Genomic DNA, 27,385 nt, shown 5'->3' on the forward strand with positions numbered 1-27,385 from the left:
CCGAGTACTGCTGTTTTGCGGTAGAATATCTGATGAGTGGGTGGTACCTACCCAGACGAGCTTGCACAAAGCTCTACCACCAGTAAATATAATTAAGTAAGCTACGGATAATTTTCCGAAAGAAATGTTATTAATATTTACTGACCGAGACCGGTAATGAACCTTACTAATAAACCGTTGGCAATATACATTATTGAATTAAAACATTACGTACGTACGAAACAATGCCTTCGATACGTAAAATGACACTTGTTTGAATACTAATCGAATAAACATTATTATAAATAATAGATCATTGTTTCTTTGCCTTAAAAAAATAAAAAAGAGACACTAAAAATGTTTTCAAATTTTGTTAAGGTTATCAAATTGAGCGCTTTAAAGCGAGTGATCCATCTCGCCCAGAGATACCAGGATTGCAAGAAGTATGAAACACCATATAAATAATAGGGTATGGTAGATTTTAAAAGCATAGCTTTATTTATATTATTTGCCACCCGATGTTTAAATCTGTCACTGCCTTATGCACAGGATCCGAAGACATACCATCTCATTGTGGCTGTTATTACTCCCTCTAAATTTTGAAAAGTGAAATCATTGTCACGGGTGGTACCATACTTTACCACCAATTAACTAACCAAATAATACAATGCTTTAAAAAAACGATTCAAACGATCAGTATTATAAATTAAAAACATGCGATCATTCAAACGAACGACGATAGCTATTGTTTTTGTTTATGGCGTGACTGCCGTCCATTGTGACACACAAACAGACATGTTGAATTTAACATTACATACTAACTATGGTTGTTTTTGGGTTCCTTGGACAAATACGCGCTACATTTTTCGGTATAAGTTTTGTCAATATCGTTTTATCGTATCCTTATATACAAACATACACAGTATAGATCTGTTGTATATATATTTCCGTAACAGCCTGTGAATGTCCCACTGCTTTGCTAAAGGCCTCCTCTCCTCTTTTTGAGGAGAAGGTTTTGGAGCTCATTCCACCACGCTGCTCAAATGCGAGTTGGTGGAATACACATGTGGCAGAATTTCAGTGAAATAAAACAGGGAAACACATGCAGGTTTCCTCACGATGTTTTCCTTCACCGTAGAGCACGAGATGAATTATAATCCACTGGGCCATCTCAACTTATATATTTAAGTAAATGTATTTATAATCTGTTCCACGCCGGCCTTACGCTACAGTCTCCTTGCTTCGGTTCCTTATCATCAGAGCGTGACAAACCCGAGCATTAAGAATATGTAACAATTTCCAAGGTCACGCATAATCTCACGTTTTTAAAAGAACACACTCGAATGTCTTAATCTTTTAAATGCATTTTAAACAATGCAATGAAAAATTTTAATCATACTTTCTAAGTATACGCTGATTGGTTGAAATGAATATGTAGTTTAAGTTAAATGATTATTGTCCAATCAAATCCAATCGAATGGTCTCATGTGATTTTGGTATTTTAACGCGGTATGATTTTTATTATTAAGCATTATATTAACGGGGTTATTAATTAGCTGCTTTATTGTTTATAAAGAAATTTCACGACGATTTCAACCCCTGTTCTACGATCGTTCCGAACCACAAAAACTAGACAATGCTCCTATGTCCTGTCTAAAAAATTCAAAGTAGTAATTTCAAAATCACAAGACTTATACATTGGGTTGAGTGTTTATTTCAAGCAAATTTCCACTTAACACATATACCCCTTTTAACATCCACCCCGATCATGCAAGGCTGGACTATTGTGTATTCAAAGAAGATTAATAATAATTAAAATGACCTATGAAAACTGTCCCTTTGCTGCTAAGGTCAACCCTTAATATACAATAGCCGACTTTTGCATTAAATTAACCCGGAAGTTTGCCCTTAAATGTAAAAATACGTTTTCAAACACGTTCATTATGTATATAATATTCGGGCTGCAAGCACTGCATGGGACGTTACACGTTGTTGGCCCAAGTGACCTCGACAGCATCACCGGGCGGGGGGCGAATCATATCACACTCAGTATGTTGGGAGCCCACTCAAGGGCTCAAAATACGCATGTATCCTCCTGAAGCTAAACCTCGGTTTAAGACACCGTCGACGTCGGGAAAAATACCATCACGATCCTCTCCGGACAACTGTAAAGCTGAACATGTCCTCGATGTCCTTGATAACAATATCCATGTTTAGGTTAGGTTTGTTTGTTGTTTACATTTCATCTGTTATTGTCGGTAAAATCGTGCAACCGAATTGTTTTTACGAGAAAATCCAGGATCTCGAGGACAAAATAATATGAAGGTACTTCTGTCACGTACCGTAACAGCCTGTGAATGTCCCACTGCTGGGCTAAAAGCCTCCTCTCCTCTTTTTGAGGAGAAGGTTTGGAGCTTATTCCACCACGCTGCTCCAATGCGGGTTGGTAGAATTCACATGTGGCAGAATTTCAGTGAAATTAGACACATGCAGGTTTCCTCACGATGTTTTCCTTCACCGTAAAGCACGAGATGAATTATAATCACAAATTAAGCACATGAAAATTCAGTGGTGCTTGCCCGGGTTTGAACCCACGATCATCGGTTAAGATTCACGCGTTCTTACCACAGGGCCATCTCGGCTGTTCTGTCACGTAACAGCTTACAATTAGAATGTATTTGTCCCCCACAAATAATCCAATGAGATACAGGGAGATCTCCCTGTAGAAGCCTCAACTGTGGCAAGATGCACTCAACTCCTTCTAGAAGGATGGGTCTTGTATTGAAAGATATAGAATTTTGAAAAGAGAGTGGAAAGGCCATTATTTTGTGGAATACACCAGACTAACTATAACAACCCATCACATCTTCGCATGTATATATATAAGAAGTACATAAAATATATATTTCAACAAACATAGAAATAATATTATTTGTTGTTTTAAGTCGGACACCATTATGAGGTTACGCAGAACGTGTAACCATATTTTCATCACAATCGGATTAATGGTCTAGGAAATAGGGGGATTATAGGGGGACAAATATACAAAGAAACATTCATTTTTATTGTGGTTATTTCTATTAAGGTCCTGCATTACTAACTTATCCATTGATCGTAAACAATTTTCATTTTGAGGAGACTTTAATACATCCAAGAACCCTCTCAATCCATATAAGTGTACTATATTAATGCAACTAACATACGGCTTCTCGTCTGATGTCTTGAATTTTTACTTAATCGATACTTCTTTATAGAAAGTGAGGAATCGTATCAAATATGACGTCAGATAAGTGGTATGTCTCTGCTTCGGAAACAGACTCGACGTCATTTTATATATAAAACAATTCTTGTTTATTTTATACCCGATATTTTTCGTACTTTTAAAAGAAAAAGTCTGTAAATGTCTCACCGCTGGGCCAGGACCTCATCTCTTCGACGAGATGGTGGATGCATGTAGATGAATATAATAGCAACCATGGATCATAAATTCTCGGTACAACCCACATTGGAGCACCTTGGCCGAAGCTTAATACTTTTTCCTCGAGGAAGAAGACTGGAGACCTTCGCTTAGCAGTGGACTATTTACAGGCTCATACTGAACTTCACACCCATATTTATAAGCAATACGAGGTATGAATCACAATCGCAATAATAATAACAATAAAATATCCATTAACTCCGACATCTAGACAATTTGAGTCATAAAATTTTAGGTACCAAAAAAGTTTTTTAAATAAATCTATCCTAAGTTAACTTAGAAACGGCGTAGTCTATTAAAATTCCAAAGATTATACATCCGTTGCATTTGTGCCTCGAACTTGAGAGCGTTGGAATAAATCACCATACTCTCACCATATGTTTGACACTAATACGCAAAGGACGTCCGACACAGACGGTGACTCATAAGAATTTACGCAAGCAATCGGTTAAAAATCATGCGTGTAGGGTTACCATTGTCAAGATTACACTAGGACGAGGTCATCAATAATCCGACAATTTAAATAGACGCATAAAATTAACATAATTCCATATAATAGAAATGATACAAAAAATACACGGACAACATGTCCGTTGTATTTGATTATTTGAGAACAAAATAACAATATCTAGAGAACTATTGCGCGAAGAATCCATATAGCTCTAATCAGATTGTACCATATTTATAAAACCTATATATATATATTCTTGTCACGTTTCTCGCAATTTAAGTGATTTTACTACACTTCATCACACCAGAAAGTACAAGAGAAGGATAAAATTATACCATACACTGATCCATAGAGGATTGGATATCCATATTTTGGAATTTGTCGTTAAAAGACGAGACCAAATATTACAAGTTGAGTTCTTAACAAATCAAGTCCTGTCGTTCCAGATTAGGCATACAGACCGAGGACTAGTCCTGAGACTGCAGAATCTGGCAACCCTACGACTCTGAATCATGTTGCGAACAAATTTATTTCGATGTCATTTCCTTTGGCGACTATAGTATCTGCCCTTGGATCCATGGCTTGAATTAATTAGCAGTTTTTGATACAGCTAGTGGTTTGTTCTTCTGGTTGAGTCAGAAGATTTTATAAATAAAGAAGAGGAAGGTAGACTCGGAAATTAGTCACCTTATCGTGGACCTTGCTCATCGCTTTGAGAGCCAAATTATGAATGACTGCGCTGTTAGCCTGGCAGCCAAATTATTGTGTCACTCGCGGATGGTGTTATCAATTATCATTGGTCTTCATACCATAATAGCCACAATAGATGCTTAAGTAATATTTATATCTCATTTTTATATGTCACCAACTGAACAGTCAAGAAAACAATAAATTATTCAATCTAAGGCAATTACATACATACTAGTGTTCTAGGTAAGAGGGGGAGATGTTGGTGATGAAGAATGGGTTGTTATAATATGTACCCCATGTCCTCGGGGTTTAGGCTTGCTTCGTACCAAATTTCATTAAATCAGTTCAGTGTTCTAACCGCGATAGAATAACAGACAGATCGAGTTACTTTCGCATTAATAACATTACTATAGATCATACTACATATATGTATGTATTTATTGGAAATATTCTACCGCAAAACAGCAGTACTTGATATTGTTTTGTTCCGGTTTGAAGGGTGAGTGAGCCAGTGAAATTAAAGGCACAAGGGACATAAAATCTTAGTTCCCAAGGTTGGTGGCGCATTGGATATGTAAGCGATGGTTAACGTTTCTTACAATGCCAATGTCTAAGGGCGTTGATGACCACTTACCATCAGGTGGCCTATATGTTCGACCACCTTCCTATTCTATAAATATATATATATATTAGTAATGAAAACACATATACACCAGTAACTGAACGCATAAGAGACATAACATCTTAGTTCCTTATGTCGCTAGAGCATTAACGATGAAAGAAATGGTTAATATTTCTTACAGCGCCATTCTCTATGGACAATGTTCACTATTTACCATAATGTGGCCCATATACCTACGTTATTTACAAAAAAACTTATATATATGTATTGTAGTACACGGCTATTTCAGAAATAATAAAAATATTTAGAGTTTATAACAAGTTGACGTCATGTCGTCACGCCGGTTTAAGATAAATTTGCACGAACCACGGTCCACTTACGGTCTCTTGTAATTATAATGGCATTCGTTTCACAAACTAAAACAGAGCATTACATAATATTAAACAGTTTTGAGAAGAATATACAGAAAGATAGATTAGGAATGGAATTCATTCAAGACATTCTTCGTCGCTGCCAGCAACGAAAACTATTAACCTGTTTAATAAATCGGAAAACATACAATGATGTCATCCTGACCGACGGCAATCTGACTGGAATGGAGTCCAGGTGCAGGACCAAAGAATTAACGTGCTTTCCGAGGCACGATATAAACCAACTTCACGATTTCTGGTATCAATTATATTTATTATTATTATATAAAAAAAACACCTGTATTAATATATGTTCCGAGAAAGCCCAGTACACATTTGTGAGTATGTAATCTATCCAAACTACAAGACCGTAATTTAATTAATATTTTTATTGTATTCTGTTTGTGTACCTATAAACAAATAAAAAATATTACAATGAGAATTTCTCATACTTGTAGGAATGTCTCTATTAAACGTTATATAAACGCTATTGTTGTTATAAAAAATATCAAAATGAGTTATGGTCATTGGAAACAAGTAACAGAATAAACGTATATGAGCCGAGATGACTCAGTGTTGAAAACACGTTCATTTTAACCGATGATTGCGAGTTCAAAGCCAGGCAAGCACCATTGAATTTTCATGTGATTATTATAGGAAAACATTGTGAGGAAACTTGCATGTGTCGGATGAAAAAATTACCAAGTTTATATCCTCTAAAGCGCATTAGAGCGTGGTGACATAAGGTACAAAATTCACAAAAAACGAGAGAAGCTCTTAGCCCAGCATGGGGACAAGAGTGGTATGAAAACTGCAGTTTACGCGTATGAATAATGCATCTGACGGTTTTGACGTTGAACATAAAAACTTATATATATTAAAGCCACGTTATAAAAGCAGTATATGCTGTAAATATATGTGTATACAAACAATTTGTGTGTCGGGATGTTACTTTACTATGTATCTATTGGTTGTAAGCATAAGTTATATACGTTTATATTAAATCTGAAAACATTTAATACTGCGTGATATACGAAGGATTTAAAGGTTGTCTGGAGGAGATCCCTTTTTGGGATAACTCCGTTCGTATATTGTATATATCGAATTTATATATTATATGTATATAAAATTACATCAATAAACAAACAAATAATTTAATTAATTATATTTCTTTTTAAAACTATTACGAACGAACTATGCCATTAAAAACAATTGAAATTTTATTATAATTATAAATATAATATTTAATTTTAAGGAATATTTGAAGCATGTTATTACATATAAAAATAAATAAAATGATCGTGTGTGTGTCTGTTAATTATTATATATATTATCTTTGTAATACTATTGTCGTTTCTGTTCGTGATTATAAGAATAAATAAATAAGTCAACAGTACATACGCGATAGCGTCTTATAAGCTTTCCTATGTAGATATATACAACATCAAATTGTGTTTTTACATAAGGTTTTGCTTTTCAAGTTTATCTATGTAAATGTACTTCAAAAAACTTATTATATTATTATAGCCGAACGAATTACGCAATCGACTTGATAGTGTCTGATCGAGGGCATTGAAAATTCGCTCATATATATTATGTATTATTTAATGGAAAAGGTTTCTAAGCAATCCATCCATATATTTTTATTTGGTGGTAGGGCTTCGTGCAAGCCTTTGTAGGTGACACATTCTCATCAGATATTCTACCGCTTACCAGCATTACTTAGTATTATAATAATAAAAATAATAGTATCCTGGGACATTATACACACACGGCCATCTGATCCAGAACTAAGCAGAACTTGTACTATGGAAACCAGACAACTGATATACTACATATACTACTTTTCTTATGTAAATACATACTTATATAGATAATTACACCCAGACTCAGGACAAACGGACATGTTCTTGCACACAAATGTCTGTCCTGGGTGGGTATCGAAACCACAACATTCGGCGTGAAAGGAAAGTATCTACCAACTACGCCAATCGGCCCTTCAATTTGTTTTCTTACTCTTTATTTATTGATTTTAAATAATATACATTAATCACTAAAAACTTGAATTAAAAAATACATTTCATCTTATTGTACCATGTGTTATGCCTTTGCACATATATATAACATCTATAATAAAAATTAAATCAATAATATTAAAAAAAAAAATAGAAGTGTGAGCCAGTTTAGCTACAACAAGGGATATAACATCTTAGTAACCCAAGGTTGGTGACGATTGATGAATATTTCATACACGTCTATGAGCTAGTATTTAACACCAGGCTGCCCATTTGCCCGAACATATTAATAAATAAAATAACGTTGATCGAAAACAATACGAACGAAACCTTGAGAAATTAAATGCAAGCGCTGTGTCAACTTTTCTCTGATAACTTATCTCACGGCACAATTAAAACTATAATTATGCTCTCTTATTTTATACCGATAAGTATTATTTTTGAAACCTGTTTCGCTACGCCTTCCTTTTCACTTTGGCTGTCTGGCGTATTCTTATATATTTACTAGCCAACCGTCTTTGCAATATTTAGTGTAGAATATCCGATGAGTTGTATCCACTCAGACCACGATATGTTGCATATGTCATTTACTGGTGGTAGGGCTTTGTGCAAGCACGTCTGGGTAGGTACCACCCACTCATCAGATGTTCTACCGCAAAACAGCAGTGCTTGGTATTGTTGTGTTCCGGTTTGAAGGGTGAGTGAGCCAATGTAATTACAGGCACAAGGGACCTAAAATCTTAGTTCCCAAGGTTGGTGGCGCATTGGATATGTAAGCGATGGTTGACATTTCTTACAATGCCAATGTCTAAGGGCGTTGGTGAGCACTTACGATCAGGTGGTCCATATGCTCGTCCGCCTTCCTATTCTATAAAAAAAAATATCATTGTGGATTTGAAGGATTCTGTCAAACGAGACCCTGTACTCGTGTTGTTACCAGGGCTCTGAGCATGAATCGGACAGAACAAAAACAATATAAGCAAAATTGTTTGCCATTCATAACCTGATCAGTTAGACTTGCATAGCCTCCAGGAACATATTCGAAAGCCTATTGCCTAAAGAAAATCATGGATATTGCGTGAGCAGTGACGGCCCAGTGGTTAGAACACGTGAATCTTAACCGAAGATTGAGGCAAGTCTCGCTGTAATTTTAAGTGCTTAACTTGTGTTTATAATTTGTCTCGTGTTTGAAGGTGTCGGAAGTGAATCTGCGAAATCACGCATTGTAGTAGCGTTGTGGAATAAGCTTAAAACCTTCTTCTAAAAAGTAGACGATGCGTTAGCCCAACAGTGGAACATTTATAGGCCGTTATTTCACATTCCTATCAATATTATCTTCCACAAACCCAAATTTATAAACGATCATTTAAAATATTAAAAAGAATGTAAGGCGTCTTCTGTGTTCAAACATTTTTCAACGCAATTTTCTTACCAAAATAAAAATACCTTAAGATTATAGCGCCTGTAAGTCTTCCTCTGAATAAAACCGGCACTCAACTATTACTCAACAAATAGACTACATAATACCGAATAAAGAATCAGAAAGAAAGAGTTTTTTTTTATAGAATAGGAAGGCGGACGAGCATATGGGCCACCTGATGGAAAGTTGTCACCAACGCCCATAGACATTGGCATGTAAGAAATGTTAACCATCGCTTACATCACCAATGCGCCACCAACCTTGGGAACTAAGATGTTATGTCCCTTGTGCCTGTAATTACACTGACTCACTCACCCTTCAAACCGGAACACAAAAGTACCAATTGTTAGGTTACTTGCATTAAATTCCTAGCAATACACCATATTAACTAAATTAGGTTACATTCGTATCGATCGATGACTAAGCCCCCAGAGATCCTGAGCACACCCTATGAATAGACAAAAGATATTACATGAACAAGAATAATAAAAAATAACTTCATTGAAATATGCAAATGCAAGAACTTTTGAATGTTATAACAAAGTAACTAATCGTACCGACAACGCACGGGTGTAAAAAGAAAAATGTATTTTGGATAAGATTTGCGTAAAATCCGTTCTTAGTGAGAGTCTACGGACACTGTGACAAATTTCAAGTCAATAGGGCGGTTAGTTAAGGAGATCTCGTGATAATTACAGGCACAAGGGCCGTAACATCTTAGTTCCCAAGGTTGGAGGCGCATTGGTGATGTAAGCGATGGTTAACATTTCTTACAATGCCAATGTCTATGGGCGTTGGTGACCACTTACCATCAAGTGGCCCATATGCTCATCCGCCTTCCTGTTCTATAAAAATAATTAAAAATAAAATAAAGAGTGGTGTTTCGCTTATATACATACATATATACAGATTAATCTTGCAATTCGTGTTGGTTTGCATTAAAATACCCAAACGAACCGACGGAAAAGTTTGAAAGTTTGAAACATTTGCCAAAACATTAGCAATGTAAATTGAATGGTATTTATGGCATAATTCGACATGACCACAATTAAAATCTCCTTGTAATTCCTTTTAAATGCTTGTAAACAAATTATAAATTAAAACTGCTTAAGAATAAACGGATAATGTTACATCATATCCTATTCTTTTGTGACGGTTAAGAGCTTATTCCGCCATGCTACTTCAATGCGAGTTGGTCCTTTTCCGAAATGATTATAGTTTCTAATTTAATAATCAATAAATAAATATAATGCGAAAGTGAGTTTGTATATTTGTTTGTTATCTTTTCACGTCTCGACTACAATCGATCATTATGAAATTTTGCAATTTGTAAAAGGTACAAAAAATTACATACAACCTTACCCTCCACACGCGGGCTGAAACTCTTATTGAATAAAGGAAATTGAGTTTGAGTTTGCCCTACATTGGACACTTTAAAATATTCACGAAATAAATAATGTCTACGAACGATTTAAACGAAGAAAGCTCGTTCCATAATTAGAAGAAAACTTACGACTCGATAGATGCCAAATACACTTTTTCATTACGCAATATCTAATAACATTTTCAAATTTACTTTAAGTCTAACCTACTTATCACAAATGACATATTATATTGCGGATATCCGAACGCTGGCATACATCCAGTTGCAAGTGTATTACACGTAGATACTGTTGAACTTCGGCCATTCCTTTGTAGGGCAATATTGTTTGCTAAATTACGCAATGAACTGGTGCAGTGGGAGGCAACCTGCCTTCGACCTTGTGTTCGATTTTCGTTTAGAATTTAAGTATTGATCTAGATTTTATAGTACGTATGTATGTGTATATTTAAGTTACCTCAAAACATTTGTAACTTTGTACAGTACCAGCCCTAAAAAGGCAAGGGTGATGTTATATAGAACAGCTGAAATATCGCGAGGAAATCTGCTTATTTTTTTTAATGCTAGCGCTTGACTGTTATTACACCTGATGAAAAGTGAGATACAGTCTAAGATGGAGCGCGTCTTCTTGCCTAGAAGATGCCTATTCACTCTAGACTAGAAGATACCCATATTATAGGTGGTGGGGAAAACGGAGGTCGGAAGAGTATTCCAAACCTTGGCGGTGCGTATCAGAAACGAGCAAAAAATGTGTCATATCTGATGATCTGCCCCGTCTGTACCCATAAGCACCAAATATTCACCTCGAAAGAAGCCTTAGCCCACAAGCTGCCGCTTAATTTTTTTTAGCCTGAGATATCATTAATATTGAAATATCAGACATGTTACTGAAGTTGATCTCGGTCGACACATTCGCAAATATCGTATAAAAGTTGATTCTGCTCGATCAGGTATTTAATAAATTAACTGAACTTCCAATTACAAGGACGGAGCTTAAACGAGTTGTGTCTACACTGTAACACACTGAACGCGTGTTTTATTGGACAGTTGTTTAACATATTAATAACACGACCTGGTTCTTTGTACCAACGAATATTGGTTCAAGTATGATCAAAAACCAAGAATTTTAACCGAACTTAACTGGATGAAAGAAATAGTAATAATCGATTTATAGTCAATTAAAAACAAAGGATATTACAAAACAACGTGTTTAGTTTATAACACACGATGAAATTCCACCTTTCAACGGAAACACTTTAAAAATGTGTTTGAAATTGAACCAAAATCATGATGATAATGTATTGATGAGAGAAAATTATACTATGCATAGAATGCATCTTATTTTTTTTAATTATTTTATAATAATTACGGCTTTAATTGTTATTAATTATCTATTACATTTAAACTAAATTAAATTATACAAAATGCCGACGATATGTCTATACAATTATAGTGAATAATAAAAATTAAAGAACGCATTTATTGTAAATCTGAAAGTGAGTTTCTTTTATCTTCCCACGCCTGAATGCGTCAACTGATCGTCATGAAACATATGCATACTTTAAAATACGAACACGGACATACGCTACTTTTGAATCCCAATAGAATAATATTTTTATTAATTGTACAAGTCAATAATTTGATCATGATCCAATTCTAAACTGCCTAATCATTAAAAAAAATATATAGCTCGCTTGGCTTGTTGTAATGTCATTTAATGCTAGTTTTTTATTTTAATGTATCCTACGTCATTATCCATGTCAAATCGACGTAGGATATAGTTACCTAGTTTTATAAGAATCCGTACACGACGGACAAACTTTCGCATTTATAATATTAAAAGTAAGATAACGGGCGAGCGAAATCGTGAGAAAATACTTGGCCAAAAGTTATGAATACAAAAATTTCACGACATATTCACACCTTGGATTGAACATATTTGATACTTTTATATCGAAAGTAAAATAACTTTAAAGTGAAAGTAAAATTTAACTTGAACATGACCACATTTATAAATATAAAATATTTAATACGTACAATAAAATTGAACAGATTCTTACGAATTAACACAACTACATTATGTATATATTTCATGCGATATCTTGATATTATAAACATTATTAAATACTTTTTATTTAACAAGAGGTATTGTTCAATTCGTCAATGACGCCAGAGAATTACGTCATTAAATTTAAAAGGACTTTCTGACGATTGTTTCTTTAGTTAACAATCAAAAATGTTATGTAGCTACCTACTGTCACTTTCAAAAGGTTTTAAAAGCGACAGTAGATTGGCCCTAAAAGGGCGACTTTCGATCAATTAAAAAAAAGAAAAAGAAAAAGTATATTGGCTTATTATTATTATTCATTAATCAATATCACTCATCAGACGAAAATTTATTTATTTGAATTGTTCAAAAACATAGAATCAATAATATATTTATTTAAAAATACATATCTCAATGTAATCCAATTTAATTTAATCTAAATATTTCAGTGAATAAATATAAAATTTAGCTAATTTAGAATATATTTTATATGAGTATTAGTTTTAATAGGAAAATAGGCGGAAACATATGCCAATACTGGGTTATTTAAAGACAATAAATAAGGATAAACAGCATATCTTAAGTGACCGTGGCATCTTTAGAAAAACATAAATAATTTATATAAAAACAATGTCGGCCAAAATTTTTTTAACGTCAAGGAAAACACAAATACCCGCTACATATACTTATTAAATCGATGAATAACATAAGGTATCTATGTTTATATTTTTTTATTAGGAAATATAATATTAAAAAAGGAATAAGATTCATTTAAAACATTAATGAGAGAATCATAGCCTTTTAGCCTTATTAACTATTACAAATTTGCTTTGTCAGCAAGAAATTACATATTCGTAGTTAAATACTATGAATGCGAAACATGGTGAACTACATTAAAAAGTTAAAAAACAAAAGCCATAGCAAACCTGTTTGCAAAAATCTCACGATTTCGCGGGGCCGGCTCCGGCGAAGCAACTTTTTTATTTTTTTTTTCACAACACACATAAAACGACACAAGTAACGAAAAATATAATCTAAAAATTTTTTACATTGGCGTAATATAATACTGCACTCACCTGGTTGCTATTCAATGACACAATTAAGCCGTAATTTAATTCACAAAGGTTTGAAAATGCAATTCTGTAGCGCACTCGTGACCCAGCGGGCATTAGCACTCGCAATGCAACCAACGTGACGTAGTGACGTAAACGATTTTATTTACTCCATTGGTACATTACACCAGTGTTGCTACTTGAAAAATATTATTAAATCAAAATATTAAAATAAAAAAATATTTTTCATTATTTCAAAATAAATGAAAACAATACTAAATAAACTGTAATTGAGAGAGAAGACAATTAAGATTAATCTTCTAATTAATTCTTACAATATCGAATTCTTTTTCATTCGTTCTTACGACAGGTCATGTTTATGAACGCATCTAAAACAAATTGAAATGCTTAAAATTGAATTAGAGCAGCTTTCAACCGTCAACCGTTTTAAATTAAAAAATAAACGAAAGCGCCCTGACTGTTATTAATTAATTGGATTATTTATATTAATATTTTGATAAGAGTTTTCTTTCGCAATTCGTCTTTTATGTAAGTATATATTACATTTTATAATTTTTAAAACATACATTTAACATTTGGTGATTTTCTATTGGAAAGTAAGTGAATCGCTTCATGTTTACAATTTATTTTATTATACTGTAGTCTGTGATTAATATATGTTATTTTAATATAAGTTATTGTTCGAGATAAAATTAAACATTAAACTTTTATATAAGTATTTTAAATAATTATTCTAATTAGATTTATTTGAAAATTCATTCTAACATTGTCTAGACTAACCGATCAAATGAAAATTAGCTTAAATGATAATTATACGATGAGGCCTTTGTTTTTGTATGTAAATTAGCAGAGTTATTAAAAAGATAGAAGTATTGTTATATAAATAATATTCATAAGTTAAGCTTAAGACACATACGGCTTAAAATATAAGACAATCTACAAAATCATTTCATAACTGATTCAGTATATTATTTATTCTTATACTACATAAGGGAATTAAATGATAGCCATAAAATTCTTAGGATTCTCTCGATATATGCATCATAAATATAATGGAATAAGCTCTAAACCTTCTCCTCAAAAGGGAAAGGAGGCCTTTAGCCCAGCAGTGGGACATTCACAGGCTGTTATGGATTCATCATAAATACATAGATGATATTAAAAAAAATATATGTGTGTTTAATAATAACATTTATCATTATTTTATATGCATAGCACAACCACAAACAAGTTTTAAAAGAAAAGTACCAAATTTATTTAATTGAAATATTTGAGTCGAGATAGAGGCTCCTTCGTTAGAACATAAGAAAAATTATTGGTATATCTGTGGACGAAATGAGTATTCCTTAGCAAAGCTATTGCTGGTTGCTTTATACCCTGCTACTAAGTGAATGGTGAAGATACTTAGATGTTCTTAACCTAATTCTTAACAAATATTACTTCTATGTATATATGATTGACTTAAATCACTATTTGTATTTTTTTTTCAGCAATTTATGTAATTTTCAGGATATAACTATGGCATCAGTGGAGGAACGTCTTAATAAGCTCAGGGAAGACCGGGTTGCCAGAGAAAAAGCTAGGATTGAAAAGGTATCTGGATTTAATTTTTACACCAATATATAACCGTCATCAGAATAATTATATACTGGTGGTAGGGCTTTGTGCAAGCTCGTCTGAGTATGTACCACCCAGTCATCAGATATACTACTGCAAAATAGCAGTACTTAGTATAGTTGTATTCTGGTTTGAAGGGTGAGTGAGCCAGTGTAATTACATGCAGGAGGGACATAACGTCTTAGTTCCCAAGGTTGGTGGTGCATTGGTGATGTAAGCGATAGTTAACATTTCTTACAATGCCAATTTCTATAGGTGTCGTTGACTTCTTACCATCTCATGGCCCATATACTTTTTTGTCTACCTAAATTATAAAAAAAATAAAATTTTTGCAGTTCTACCTAATGATATTGTAATGCTCAATCCAATAGCACACAAACCAATCACACCAGTGTTAGTATGTATCTGGGCACTAGCACTTACCCATCATTAATTAAAATCATTTGTTTAAAACATTTAATTTCTTTGTGATAATAATACACTGTTGTATGATTATACAAATGTGCTAAAATAATATAAGTTTCTTGTAGATTCATAGAATTTATGTAAAAGATATTAATTCTGAATATACACTTAATTGAATTTGTAAAAAAGCTCTGTGCAGGACCATCTGAATGGATACCACCCACTCATTTTTTACCATAGCGTCGAAAAGAACAAAGTATTGTTTATGGTATCATAATTAAAATGTTTTTATAGGTAATATTATCTCTTACATTGAATTTACTTTAGCCTTTTATATAAAATTATATACTTTGTGTTTGTACATAGTCCTAATGAATTTCATGCAAATAAAGAATAATTATGATAATGTTTTTGTTGTTTCAGTTGCGGGAACTCAACTTAAAGAAATATGGCAAAAATGATTTCCATTTGCCGAAAAACTCTTCGACTGTTTCCCTTCCTGTCAAGTCTAAATCTGATACCAGCGGTGTTACTAAAAGTACAGTGAATCATGTTAAAAATAATATACAATTGAATGGCCTGAAAAGACCAACTTCAATACCGACTTTGAAGAAACTTCCACCAAAAGATCCAAATAATGGCAAAAATGTTCAGAGCAACAATACCAAAGCTTATAGTAAAATTTCTAACCAAGCGAATAATAATATTGGAAAAGATAAAATGACAAATGGGTCGAAAGTTGATACCAAATGTCCAAAAGCAGTTAACATTAACGGCAAAGATGTTAAGATTGATAAGCCATTGAAAGAAATAACTCCAGAAGTAAATATAAAACACTTCAATGAAATTTGTCATAAAAATCCCAAAATAACAATAACAGAAGTAAAAGACATTAACAAAAGTGTCAACAATAAAGCTAATCCTAAAAACGATTTAAAATCTCGTAAGAGCCTCGCTGTGTCGAAAATCGACAACAAATCTAGAAACTTCAATAAAAGAAAAAGTATGCAGCCAAGTCAAATGGCAAATGGCAACGGGAAAAGGGAATCAGTTTTTGATAGACTTTATAAACCAAAAATGGTTGCACCAAAGCAAACTATAGACAATGCTCTTAAACTACGTACAGATCCTGATTATTTGAAGAAAGTTATAAATGATTCTAGATTAATTATGAACAAGAGGCATACTGTCTTTGAAACGAAGCCTAGTATGCCAGTACGTAGATCGATATCAGCAGTACATTTAAAGAAAATTAGCAGAAAAGAACTGGGTAATTGCTTTCACAAATGGGCGTCGATTGGAGAGAAGATAGATAAAGTACATCTCAAGGATGTCAATGAAGACGATTGTATTAAAAGCGAAAAAGTAATATCGGCTGTTAAAAGTGAACGGAAAAAGGTTAAATTTCAAACGCCTGTCCCTTACAATTTTAACACACCAAAACCAGAAGAACTGCAGTCTAAATTGCGAAATTGGTTAAAGAAACGCGGGAAAGCCATAGATTCATATCACCATTTGCAATGTTTCGGCTTACACAATCTGTCAAGGGATATTAGACCTTTAAATATAGATACACCCAAGTTTGAAGAATATGATGATGAGGATAAAGAAAACATTGCCCTGGATCATGATAGTGATAATGAATCATATTTGGAAAATATGAACAACCAAAATGGGGAGGTAAATGAAGAGGTGAAGAATGAAATTGGGTTTCCTACTGAGAAGTGGCGTAGAGCCAGCAACATTAGCGATAGCGTGGACTTTAATGAGAGCTATGAAACAACGTTGACATCCGGCGATGTGATGCATCATGTTGATGAGCTGCTGTTAGGTGCTTTGAATGACTTGACGGAGTTATTGCGAGAAGTGAGTTCATTTGAATTAATGTTAATTATAAGATTCTGCTAAGAACCGTAGTAACCTATGAAAAAATGTAAAATTCTGCTATTTTAGGCAAAAAACAACTAAACTAGAACTAAGATACACAATAATAATTTTCAGGGTTTCGACTGGGAGCAGTGCGCACGCTGGCTCCGCGCGATCCGCGATCGCTTTCCGTCCGCGCCCGACAACGCGCCCTACTGGGAGTGCCGCGCCGCGCTGGAGGAGCGCCGCGGGGACCTGCCCGCCTCCGTGCAGTGCTGGGAGCAGGCCATCGCCAAGGGAACCGAGGTGAGACGCGCAAGATGCCCACTTCGCCTGCTCATTGTTCATCAACAATGGTATTATATATTTATAGTATAGTTTAACAATTTAATGAAATTCATTTCAACAAGGGGAAAAAGGCCTGTTTATGTGAAAAAAAATGTGTGTTATGTTATAATCTTATAATGTCGCACATTGACATTAATGGACAGAGTGCTGCCGTTTTATAGTGGTTAGTCTGGCAATGGTTCCTCGAATAATAAGTTTCATAATTGTTTCTTACAGCAATCAGTGGTTGAAGCAAACTTAGACCAGCTGCTGGACAAATTCATGCAGCTCAAGATAAGTCCGAGTTCAGGGCGACGTCAGGTCGATCCTAAGCTGGTGGACGTGAAGAATATCTTTAAGAGTACGATCATACGTTTCGCTGTTCAGCAGGCTAAGTTGTAAGTTAATTTTTTTATTATAAATATCTAATATATTTGTAAATCCAAGTTGCCAAGCCTTAACAGAACAAAGCTACTTTAATTTTGTGATACAGCTGATGACAATGTTTATGTTCCATAGTGACAACTTACCATCAGGTAGCCCGTTTGCCAGTCTGGCAGCAATTTACAATAATAAAAAAAAAACTAGTTCCATTTTTGTATGGCAAAATAGTAGGTTTTTCCCCAAGTTCTATAACATTACTTTACATTACATCTTTCGCTCAGCAGGTGCTGCTTAAATGAGTTACGCTGCATAATAAAATCTAAGCCGGGAATCTTCCAATAACTCTCAGGTTATTCGAAGACTGGCACTGTTTTTTTTTATAAAATGTGTATGCGGACTGGCATATGCACGAAATATTAACTATTTTTTGAGGCTTACTATCAATTTGAAGCCTCTGTCATTTCATTTCTCTTGCTAATCGTTTGTAATACCAAATTGTACATCTATTTCAGATGTGTAAAAATATTATATAAAATAATTCAGTGCCTCGGAGAGAAATTTATCAAACTCGTCATTGCATGTGAGAGTATCATATTTAGTAATAATTATAATTAGTTGTATTTATTTGAATATGTTTGGTATATTAATTATAGTACTTATTATGTTGTTTTTATCAACCGATTTCAAAAATGCACGTTGTTTTTTTCATATAAGTATATCCGGGTATAACTTTTTTTTGTTTATGAATTGATTTTGATTATTCTTTTTGCATTGTGTTCAATATTTAATTTCGTTTTTTTTTTTAAAGAGACAACTGGCATATTTTTTTGAAATCAGTTTATATTTATTGTATATATTTATTACATTATGCGGTTCTAAAAATTCGTATCGATTTTTGGTAGGCTGTGTGAAAATATCAGATTACTGAAACAAATTGCTTGCATACTTATATTTCAAGCATATACTGCTTTTATAAAGTGTATTTAATATATAATAATTTATATAAGTTTTCTTGTTCAACGTCAAAATCGTCAGATACATTATTGATAAGCTGAAGTTTTCATATAAAATCTAATCTCTATTGTTATATATATTAGCATACAGATACAATAATATATTGACATTGATTTTTTTTATTGACTACAGTAACAGCCTGTGAATGTCCCACTGCTGGGCTCAGGCCTCCTCTCCCTTATTCCATAAGCTCCAAACCACGCTGCTCCAATGCGGGTTGGTAGAATACACGTGGCATAATTTCAATGAAATTAGACACATGCAGGTTTCCTCACGATGTTTTCCTTACACGAGATGAATTATAAACACAAATTAAGCACATGAAAATTCAGTAGCGCTCGCCCGGGCTTGTCATCGGTTAAGATTCACGCGCTCTAACCACTAGGCCATCTCGACTATTATTATTGACAAAAAATAACGTATTTTAAGGATAGGAGTAAAGACAAACAATCACAGATTTACATATAACATTTATTCATAACTGTGTTATATTATGCCCTACAAACGATTCTTGATTAATATACATCTTCTCTATTTATAATAAAACATTATTCTGTTAACTACTAACTTACTTAAGTTTCGATGATAACATCGCCTACATTCAAAACGCCACAATTCTTTAATGAATACAATAGATTATTTTTAATATTGTTTATTTATAATCCTTTTTTAATATAGTTTAGAATTGTTATTATTATAAATACAAATAAATAATTAATCAAAAGTTCGCGTAGAGACTAAAGCTTTATTATTATTATTCCAGGCGTCAATCAAACGAACCGCCGAAGTACACCGTGACACCGGTCCGACGCAGTTCGAGGCTCAGTTCGCATTGGCGCCAGACACCGTTACGTGTGTGCACGACGATACATCAGGCGTCAGAACTTGGAGCTGATTTCAAACCGAATAAGGCGTTGACAGAGAGCCCTTGACGGATTATATTTACTGTAATATAGTATGTAGCTCTATAGCCCAAGTTATGCTGGTCGTTGGTTCTATATTGACATGGGGCTATAGTGTCCCCACTCCAAACAAAAGCTTAATAGCTTAACTTAAATATTTTTGTCAGTTCGTTTATTAAACTTACATCATGAACAACTCGTTCATTTCAAGTATAATCCGTTCAAATAATTCTTGCCTTTTTTCTCAACACTGTCTCTACATTTTATTGTATTTTTTAGCTGAGGCTTGAAAAGTTTATTTTTTAAATAAGATCATGAATTCATACCAAATATGTATATATGTATAATCCTAACATTTCTATATTAATAGTATTATTTAGTAATATAATATGACTTTTTATTTTAGTGTTCACATGTTCATTGACCACTTGCTTACATATGTGACCTCTTTTGACCCTACCCTCCTTTGTAATTAAACAAACCTTTTTTTTATCGGCCTTTTGTCACCGTTAGGGTGGTATGTATTTTTCAATATTATGCCAGAAGACTGCTGTTTTCTCCTGCTAAAACTAAACACTAAATGTGTGTTCATCGTCATATGTCAGATTATGTGAATATGCTTTACAGAATTTGCCGAATTTTTTTCTGTCGACTGTCATGTCAATTTCCTTAGTAGACTTTTTATTAATTTGATGTGACAATGACGAATGATACCATTTTTGTGAAAAAAAACTACCATCTTAAATAACTTTCTCTTGGTTTAAATATTTTATAAATTACGGCTTTTTTCTTTTATAATCTATTTAAACCATTATTGCAGTTCTTTAGTATATGTTCGAAATGGTGAAGAAAACACGTGTAAATAAAAATTGTAATATTGTTGTTAATTTTTGGCTGGGACAATTTGTACGATTGGTATTATTTCATAAATCCAAATCGTACATTTATTATTAATATTAATGTATGATTGACTTTTATTCTACTAATAATGTTAATTGTAAAAATCAGATATTTCTTTATATTGTAATTCCTAATATATGCTTTGTGTAAATATAATGTTTTTTATTAAAGTGAACCCGTGTCTTTAGAAATTACTAATCATTTTAATCTAATTACCAGTGGTGCTTGTCTGAGTTACATCTGTCTTGGGAGTAATTTGATAGGATTTAAAGACTGCCTTATTTATATAATAAATGTTCCTAGTGACTATTTAGTTCAACACTGATCTCTCTTTCGGTCACAATCGATATGACATTCGAAAGAAGAAACAGCATTATTTAACTAATCACTTGCTAAGCAATGTTTGTTATCTTTTATAACATAATATGATACAGAATTCGCTATGCGTCTAGTCCTGTCGAAATGTAATTTTGTACCAGAGAATCAGTACCTGTTTGTATGATCAAGTCAATTGTTAAATTAAACTTGTTTGCTATTCGTACAATACAACTTGAAAAACTATTATACTATTTCTTTCATTTTCTTTTCCAAAGCAACTGTCACCTCTGCAAATAAATCGCAATTCAAATTTCAAATATATTTTGACAGTTGTCAAAATTCGTTCCACTCGTCTTTCCGCCTCACCCGACATTCGCTGTCAATCTACAATTCGCTGAGAATCGCTTTTCTGATCACCTCACAATATCAACTTTATAAAATAATATGTAAAAGTTATGCATATCATATAAAAGCTTCATATAACTATTATTATGTTTGCAAAACACTATATATCGTTTGTGGTAGGGCTTTGTGCAAGCTTGTCTGGGTAGGTACCACCCACTCATCAGATATTCTACCGCAAAACAGCAATACTTGATATTGTTGTGTTCCGGTTTGAATGGTGAGTGAGCCAGTGTAATTACAGGCACAAGGGACTTAAAATCTTAGTTCCCAAGGTTGGTGGCGCATTGGATATGTAAGCGATGGTTGACATTTCTTACACTGCCAATGTCTAAGAGCGTTGGTGACCACTTACCATCAGATGGCCCATATGCTCGTCCATCTTCCTATTCTATAAAAAAAAAAAAAAAAATATTATAGTTCAATTCGATCAAAATATGTAATTGTTTGAAAATTAATGTGCTTTGAAAAACAGAGAACATTATATTCTCAGTACTCGTCTTGAATTTGTATCATTGCTAAATATATAAATTTACTATGTATTTCTCTCTCTTATTTATTAAATACATTTGAATATTTATCTGACACTATACTTGTTTATTGTCATGTAATGCATCTTAATAAAGCTGACATCGCAAACTATTTGGATCTTATAAAACAAGTATACATATAATTTTTAGATTTTTAGTATTTTATAGACCAGTGATACAAAATATATTATTAATATTATTATTAACTACCATAATAGTACGGTGTTTATTTGGGCAACACTAAAATTTAATCATAGTGACGTTTCTTCATGAATGACAACTATTAATTTAGTTTTAAAAAATTGTCAATCGACGGAGGTGCTGTCATTGTTCAAAATAATTCGGATTTTTACGATTATTTCGTAAAACATTTTCGAGTGTTTTTTACGCGAGTTATAAAACAAGATATTGTTGAGTGTTTGTTTTTAAATGTCGTTAAACTTATTTTCTCTTGCAAACATCTGATATTATAATTATACTTATTGGTAAGTCCTAAATTGCTAAAATTTGTTGAATACTTTCACTTCAAAAATAAATATTAAAATAAAGTATATTCAAATAAATCAGTTAAAAAACAAACTACCTTTAAAAAAACTAATGAAACCTAAACTTTCATCAAACACAATATATTTATAATATGGTTGCGAGGTCGTTTAATTTAATTAAAATCAACAGGTTTTAAGCTTGCAATATTAACTTTTAATTTGTTTTACAACATTGTGCAATACAAGCTATTTAAAAGAAGCGACAAGATAGTGGGTTTTGCGTTCTAGCACTTAATTAAAACTATTTTAACGGAATATGTTTGCAATTTGTATTTCTATTGTCTGGCTATCCGTGAGAGGAAATGAATGATTATGTGACTGACTCATGATTTTATTTTTCCATGTAGGAAAAAACTTTTAATGACTAAGGATGTAAAAAATATTTAAATGTTCAATTAAAAAAGAAAAAAAAAAATTGCGTTATTTTTTATCATACAAGATCTTGATTTATAATTCACTCTCATTCATCGTTTAACTGAAGATCGTAGTAAAATAATAATGATATTTTTTTAAATATTGTATTTTATATTACATTAACTATATAATTTCCTTTCTTTTATACCTGACATTGGCAGAATATTTTGTGCTTAAATAGCGCAGATACACGCCGAAAAAAAAACTATTAATCCATCTATGTAATTTCAAAACGATCGCTTCGATCCTTCACATCTCGTTCCTATTGTTATATTAATAATCTCAACTATATCTGCAAGGCAGTAAGCAAAAAATTGAATTGAATAATTGCAATTTTATTGTAAGCGTGTATTGAAAAAACCCAGGCAAACCGATCTGTCGTATAGCCACATCGTATCGTTTTTCTCGGTTAAGTCATGACGTGATATATTTTCGCTACTTCTATATACGACCAGACCTTGTTCGTATTGATAGCAATATAATAAAGTTGAAGAGTGTTTGTGTTGGCGCTAATCTCTGGACCTACTAGTCGGATTTGATAAATTATTTTGCATTCGATAATTTAATTCCTGAGGACGGTTAGGTTTTAGGTTAGGCTACGGTCAGAGGGGCGGTGCAGATACGTTTAACGCGCGGAGTAAGAACTAGCTTGTCATAGATAACTAGATTTAAATAAATTTGCTTTAAAAAACCTACACATTTTCCAACTTTATTTTATGTACTACATAAATACATTATGTATAATATTTTGACGCCGGAATTAATATTGCGTTAAAAAGACAAGACATGTTTCAAATGTTTACTAAATTATAGTTTTTTTTTTAAATACCTAAACGAAAAGCTTAAATTTTACGTATATATACATATATTTATAAACGTTTCGCTATGTTAATACATATTGTTACAAATGTGTACTTAATTTACATATAGAATGTAAAAATGGAATCATTCTGTTAAAGCTTATTGTCTTTGTTTAATTGTCAATGGTAAAGTATATTCTGTTTCACCAATATTATGTATAAGTCTATTATATATATAAGTGTATATACAAGCGGCGAATCGGGAGCTTTGGTGCAATTTGGGGTGTCATGTCTGTACATAAAATTGATATCGTAATCTTGACTGATATTTTAAATGCGAAAGTGAATTGGTTTGTCTTATCCAGTCAACGGATGATGAAATTTTGCATATAAAAGAAAGTACATAGGGTACCTTACAACAACAGCGAAACGGGAACAGAGAACCGGCGAAAACTAGTATTTAATATCATAAAAACCTTTTTTACAATTTTATAATATACCGCATTACACAGTACGTAAATGAAAGAACCTACCTTTTTTAATCTGTTAAAAAAAAACGTGATATTTGAGAGTACATTTTTTGCGGTCTATCCATCGGTATCTAATAAACTGGTATTATTTTTAAACATAATATATTTAAACTTGCTTGAATACTCAATATAGTTGTAATTAAAATTCAATTAGAGGTGTCAGATTAGTTTTTTTTTAATTTGCTCTGAATATGATATAGCAGAAGGGCGATAGTACACATCTTAAACAAAATTCGTAAGTTCATATGACAGAGCTTTCACGTGCTTAGTTTTTTAATTCTGTCACAATTGTGTAGCATGGTGGAATAAACTCCGCTTCCCTTTCAACGGTGAGGAGGCCTTAGCCCAGCAGTGGGACTTATACAGATGCTACTTACTTAATATGTAAAAATTATTAAATTATCTTTTAAATATTCAAAAGATAATTTATTTAAAATATATAGCAGTCTGACTAATGGGCCACTTATATGTGGTCACCACCATCCATAGATGTCATAAGAAGTATTAACAATCACTTACATGGTTAAATCGCCACCAACCTTGGGACCTAAGATGTCCCTTGTGCCTAATTACACCGCCTCACGAAATTTTTTACCTAAAACAACTTCAAAGAAATGTAGGTATTGCATTGACATTTTTAAAATCAGTTATAATTTTAATATATTCAAGATCATTTCTTGAAAGCGGAGCGAAAAGGCAGGTACCTACTTTAGTTGTTTTTTATTTGCTTGTTCGTGCAATGTCAACGACCGGTGGGGTGACAATACGAGCGGATGACAGCAGGCCAGTGTATCACATGTTCCCCGTCCAAACAGAAATCGCATTCTCAATCTAATTTCCATGTTTTTGATTAAACAAATGAAAATATATTTATTTAATTTATTTATTAAAGGTTTGCTAGCGGATGTTAGATACATAATATCTTTATAAATTGTGTGCTAAAACTAGGAACATTTTATGTTTTTTTTTATATAAATAGAATAGGAAGGCAGACGAGCATATGGGTCACCTGATGGTAAGTGGTCACCAACGCCCATAGATATTGGCATTGTTAGAAATGTTAACCATCGCTTACATCACCAATGTGCCACCAACCTTGGGAACTCAGATATTATGTCTCTTGTGTCTGTAATTATGTACACCCATGTATGTGAAAGCAAATACTGCATGCATAGTGTGCTTGCGCCGATTACAGTTTTATATTATAGGTATTAAAGTGCTTGACTAATAAGTAACAATAAAAAAAGATAAAAAAAGAAAAAATAATTTATAAATTAAATGTCACAAAGATAGGATATTGCGGTATTAAAAAAATTGGTTTAAAATAAAAAGATAAAATAAATAAACAAAAAAACAAAGAGAACGGATTTAACAAAAACGGAAGCTTCGATGCAATATATTTTTTTAACGATAAACTGGATTTAGCCATACGAAATCAGATGATAGATGAGCAAGTTTGCTTTATTATTTTATTCTCTTAATTCATTTCATAATATATATTACTCATCGTTGATCCGTCATCTCTTTCTCAAAAGTGCTGGTGATTTCGAAGTGACTTGGAAATTCTTGGCTTTCATAACTCGGAATACTCTAGTTGGAAAGCCATTGGCATAAAAAAAGCTTGGAGTGTGCTCCAAGTAGTAGTATTGCTCTCATCTCCGAGTGGAACCTTACCAGTACCAGCTTCTTTTATTTGACCTGACGTTGGATCACTCTATACCGCATTTTTCACGGAAACATCTACAACAGAGCGATTTATAAGGCATTTCTCTGCCTCGCCAACCACTCCACCAGCTTTCGCCGACAGTTTTTCCGAAACGATATAACTTGGTAACTTTTAAGAAAAGAGCCTACTCATTCCGTAAAGGCCTGCAACGCACCTATAAGCTTACTTATATACTTTTTACTTTCCATCATATGAGCTCCTGCTTCGATATATATATATATATATATATCGAATTCACTATGAGAGAAAGTAATTAATATAACTTTTTAAGAAAACGATTACAGATAAATAATGATGATTTTTTTATAGGCAATGGTTCTATGGGTTCGCAACGCGTGGTGTCACCGTCGACACGTGATCGCCACCGTCATCGCTATTACTTTTATCGCCTTTTAATTGTCCGCTTCAAATAACCAATTATCAAACGCATTACCGATTCTAAATCATTAGCAAGAATTGATTAAAATTTACTGATATTACAAATGTGAAAGTGAGTGTGTTTGTTCCGCTTCCACGGCTTATTTACTTAACCGATTGTCATGAAATTTTGCATACACATAGTCAGAGTTACAGCAAAGGACATAGGTTAACATTCGTCAAACGTAGGCGGGAACGTCGGTAATAAAATACCAATTCAATGGCAAAAATGATATAAAAATGAGTTATATAAAAACTGCTTAGTTTTAATTGTCTGAATAGATTATATATAAAATGCGCGCTAGACTAAGTCTGGGTCATTTGAGGTGAAAGGTTGTCTAGAATACGAATTTAATTTTGATGTTATAATTTATATTTAGAAACAAATTCTCGCGCCGCTAATTAAATAATTAATACTTTTGAACACCGTTTCGCCGAACAGTGAAAATTTTTAAATTGGTATGTTACAAAACAAAACGTGCTTACATAGGCTTTACTTGGTTACATTTAGCTTCCGCCCGCGGCTTCGTCCGCGTGAAACGTCTCCACAGATATTATAATATTAGGACAAAACGTTTGTTTTAATTTGTGTAATTTCAAATAAGATAAATAAGAAATTAATCTCAAAATAATACTAAGTTATAATTTCTTTATACTTCAACTCATCTGAAAAGCCACATAATTATACAACATCGAAGGTATATAAAAGTATGTATATAAAA

At 33.0% G+C, this 27,385-nt stretch overlaps 3 protein-coding genes across 7 annotated transcripts in view; 2 read left to right on the top strand and 1 right to left on the bottom strand.

Moving 5' to 3' along the window:
- The window catches only part of LOC126778815 (juvenile hormone esterase-like), a 33,929-nt gene extending 20,232 nt beyond the window's left edge, over positions 1-13,697 (bottom strand). Inside the window, exon 1 of one of the 3 annotated variants that reach the window (XM_050502512.1) lies at positions 13,570-13,697. Coding sequence is in view for 1 of the 3 variants with exons in the window: in XM_050502508.1 (XP_050358465.1) it covers positions 13,420-13,498 (79 nt within the window). In the remaining 2 variants the exon portion in view is untranslated. Of the gene's footprint in view, positions 1-13,419; positions 13,520-13,569 lie in introns of those variants that run through there. The other 2 variants (XM_050502510.1, XM_050502508.1) reach the window with 2 other exon arrangements.
- Positions 13,698-14,009: 312 nt separating this feature from the next.
- Positions 14,010-20,572, top strand: LOC126778822 (uncharacterized). 3 transcript variants are annotated; one of them, XM_050502524.1, is made up of 6 exons: positions 14,010-14,094; positions 15,057-15,159; positions 16,012-17,454; positions 17,590-17,760; positions 18,019-18,179; positions 19,943-20,572. In XM_050502524.1, the coding sequence occupies exons 2-6, from the start codon at positions 15,085-15,087 to the stop codon at positions 20,109-20,111; spliced, it is 2,019 nt and encodes a 672-aa protein (XP_050358481.1). In that variant the 5' UTR covers positions 14,010-14,094; positions 15,057-15,084; the 3' UTR covers positions 20,112-20,572. The 3 variants fall into 3 exon arrangements, with proteins under 3 accessions (XP_050358481.1, XP_050358479.1, XP_050358480.1); XM_050502522.1 differs by having other exon boundaries at positions 15,076-15,159; XM_050502523.1 differs by having other exon boundaries at positions 14,081-14,144.
- Positions 20,573-22,546: 1,974 nt separating this feature from the next.
- LOC126778786 (probable multidrug resistance-associated protein lethal(2)03659) overlaps positions 22,547-27,385 on the top strand; it is a 43,924-nt gene continuing 39,085 nt past the window's right edge. Inside the window, exon 1 of the mRNA XM_050502446.1 lies at positions 22,547-22,716. The gene's annotated coding sequence lies outside the window, so the exon portion shown is untranslated. The remainder of the gene's footprint in view (positions 22,717-27,385) is intronic.

The sequence above is a fragment of the Nymphalis io genome, chromosome 27, assembly GCF_905147045.1.
Source record: "Nymphalis io chromosome 27, ilAglIoxx1.1, whole genome shotgun sequence".
Taxonomy (NCBI): domain Eukaryota; kingdom Metazoa; phylum Arthropoda; class Insecta; order Lepidoptera; family Nymphalidae; genus Nymphalis; species Nymphalis io.

What these genes read in the sequence shown, in the direction of transcription:
- LOC126778822 (XM_050502524.1), top strand. Translation starts at nt 15,085, where the DNA reads ATGGCATCAGTGGAGGAACGTCTTAATAAGCTCAGGGAAGACCGGGTT. An exon ending in TGACGGAGTTATTGCGAGAA is followed by an intron (nt 17,455 to 17,589) that starts GTGAGTTCATTT and finishes AATAATTTTCAG; the next exon opens with GGTTTCGACTGGGAGCAGTG. An exon ending in CCATCGCCAAGGGAACCGAG is followed by an intron (nt 17,761 to 18,018) that starts GTGAGACGCGCA and finishes TGTTTCTTACAG; the next exon opens with CAATCAGTGGTTGAAGCAAA.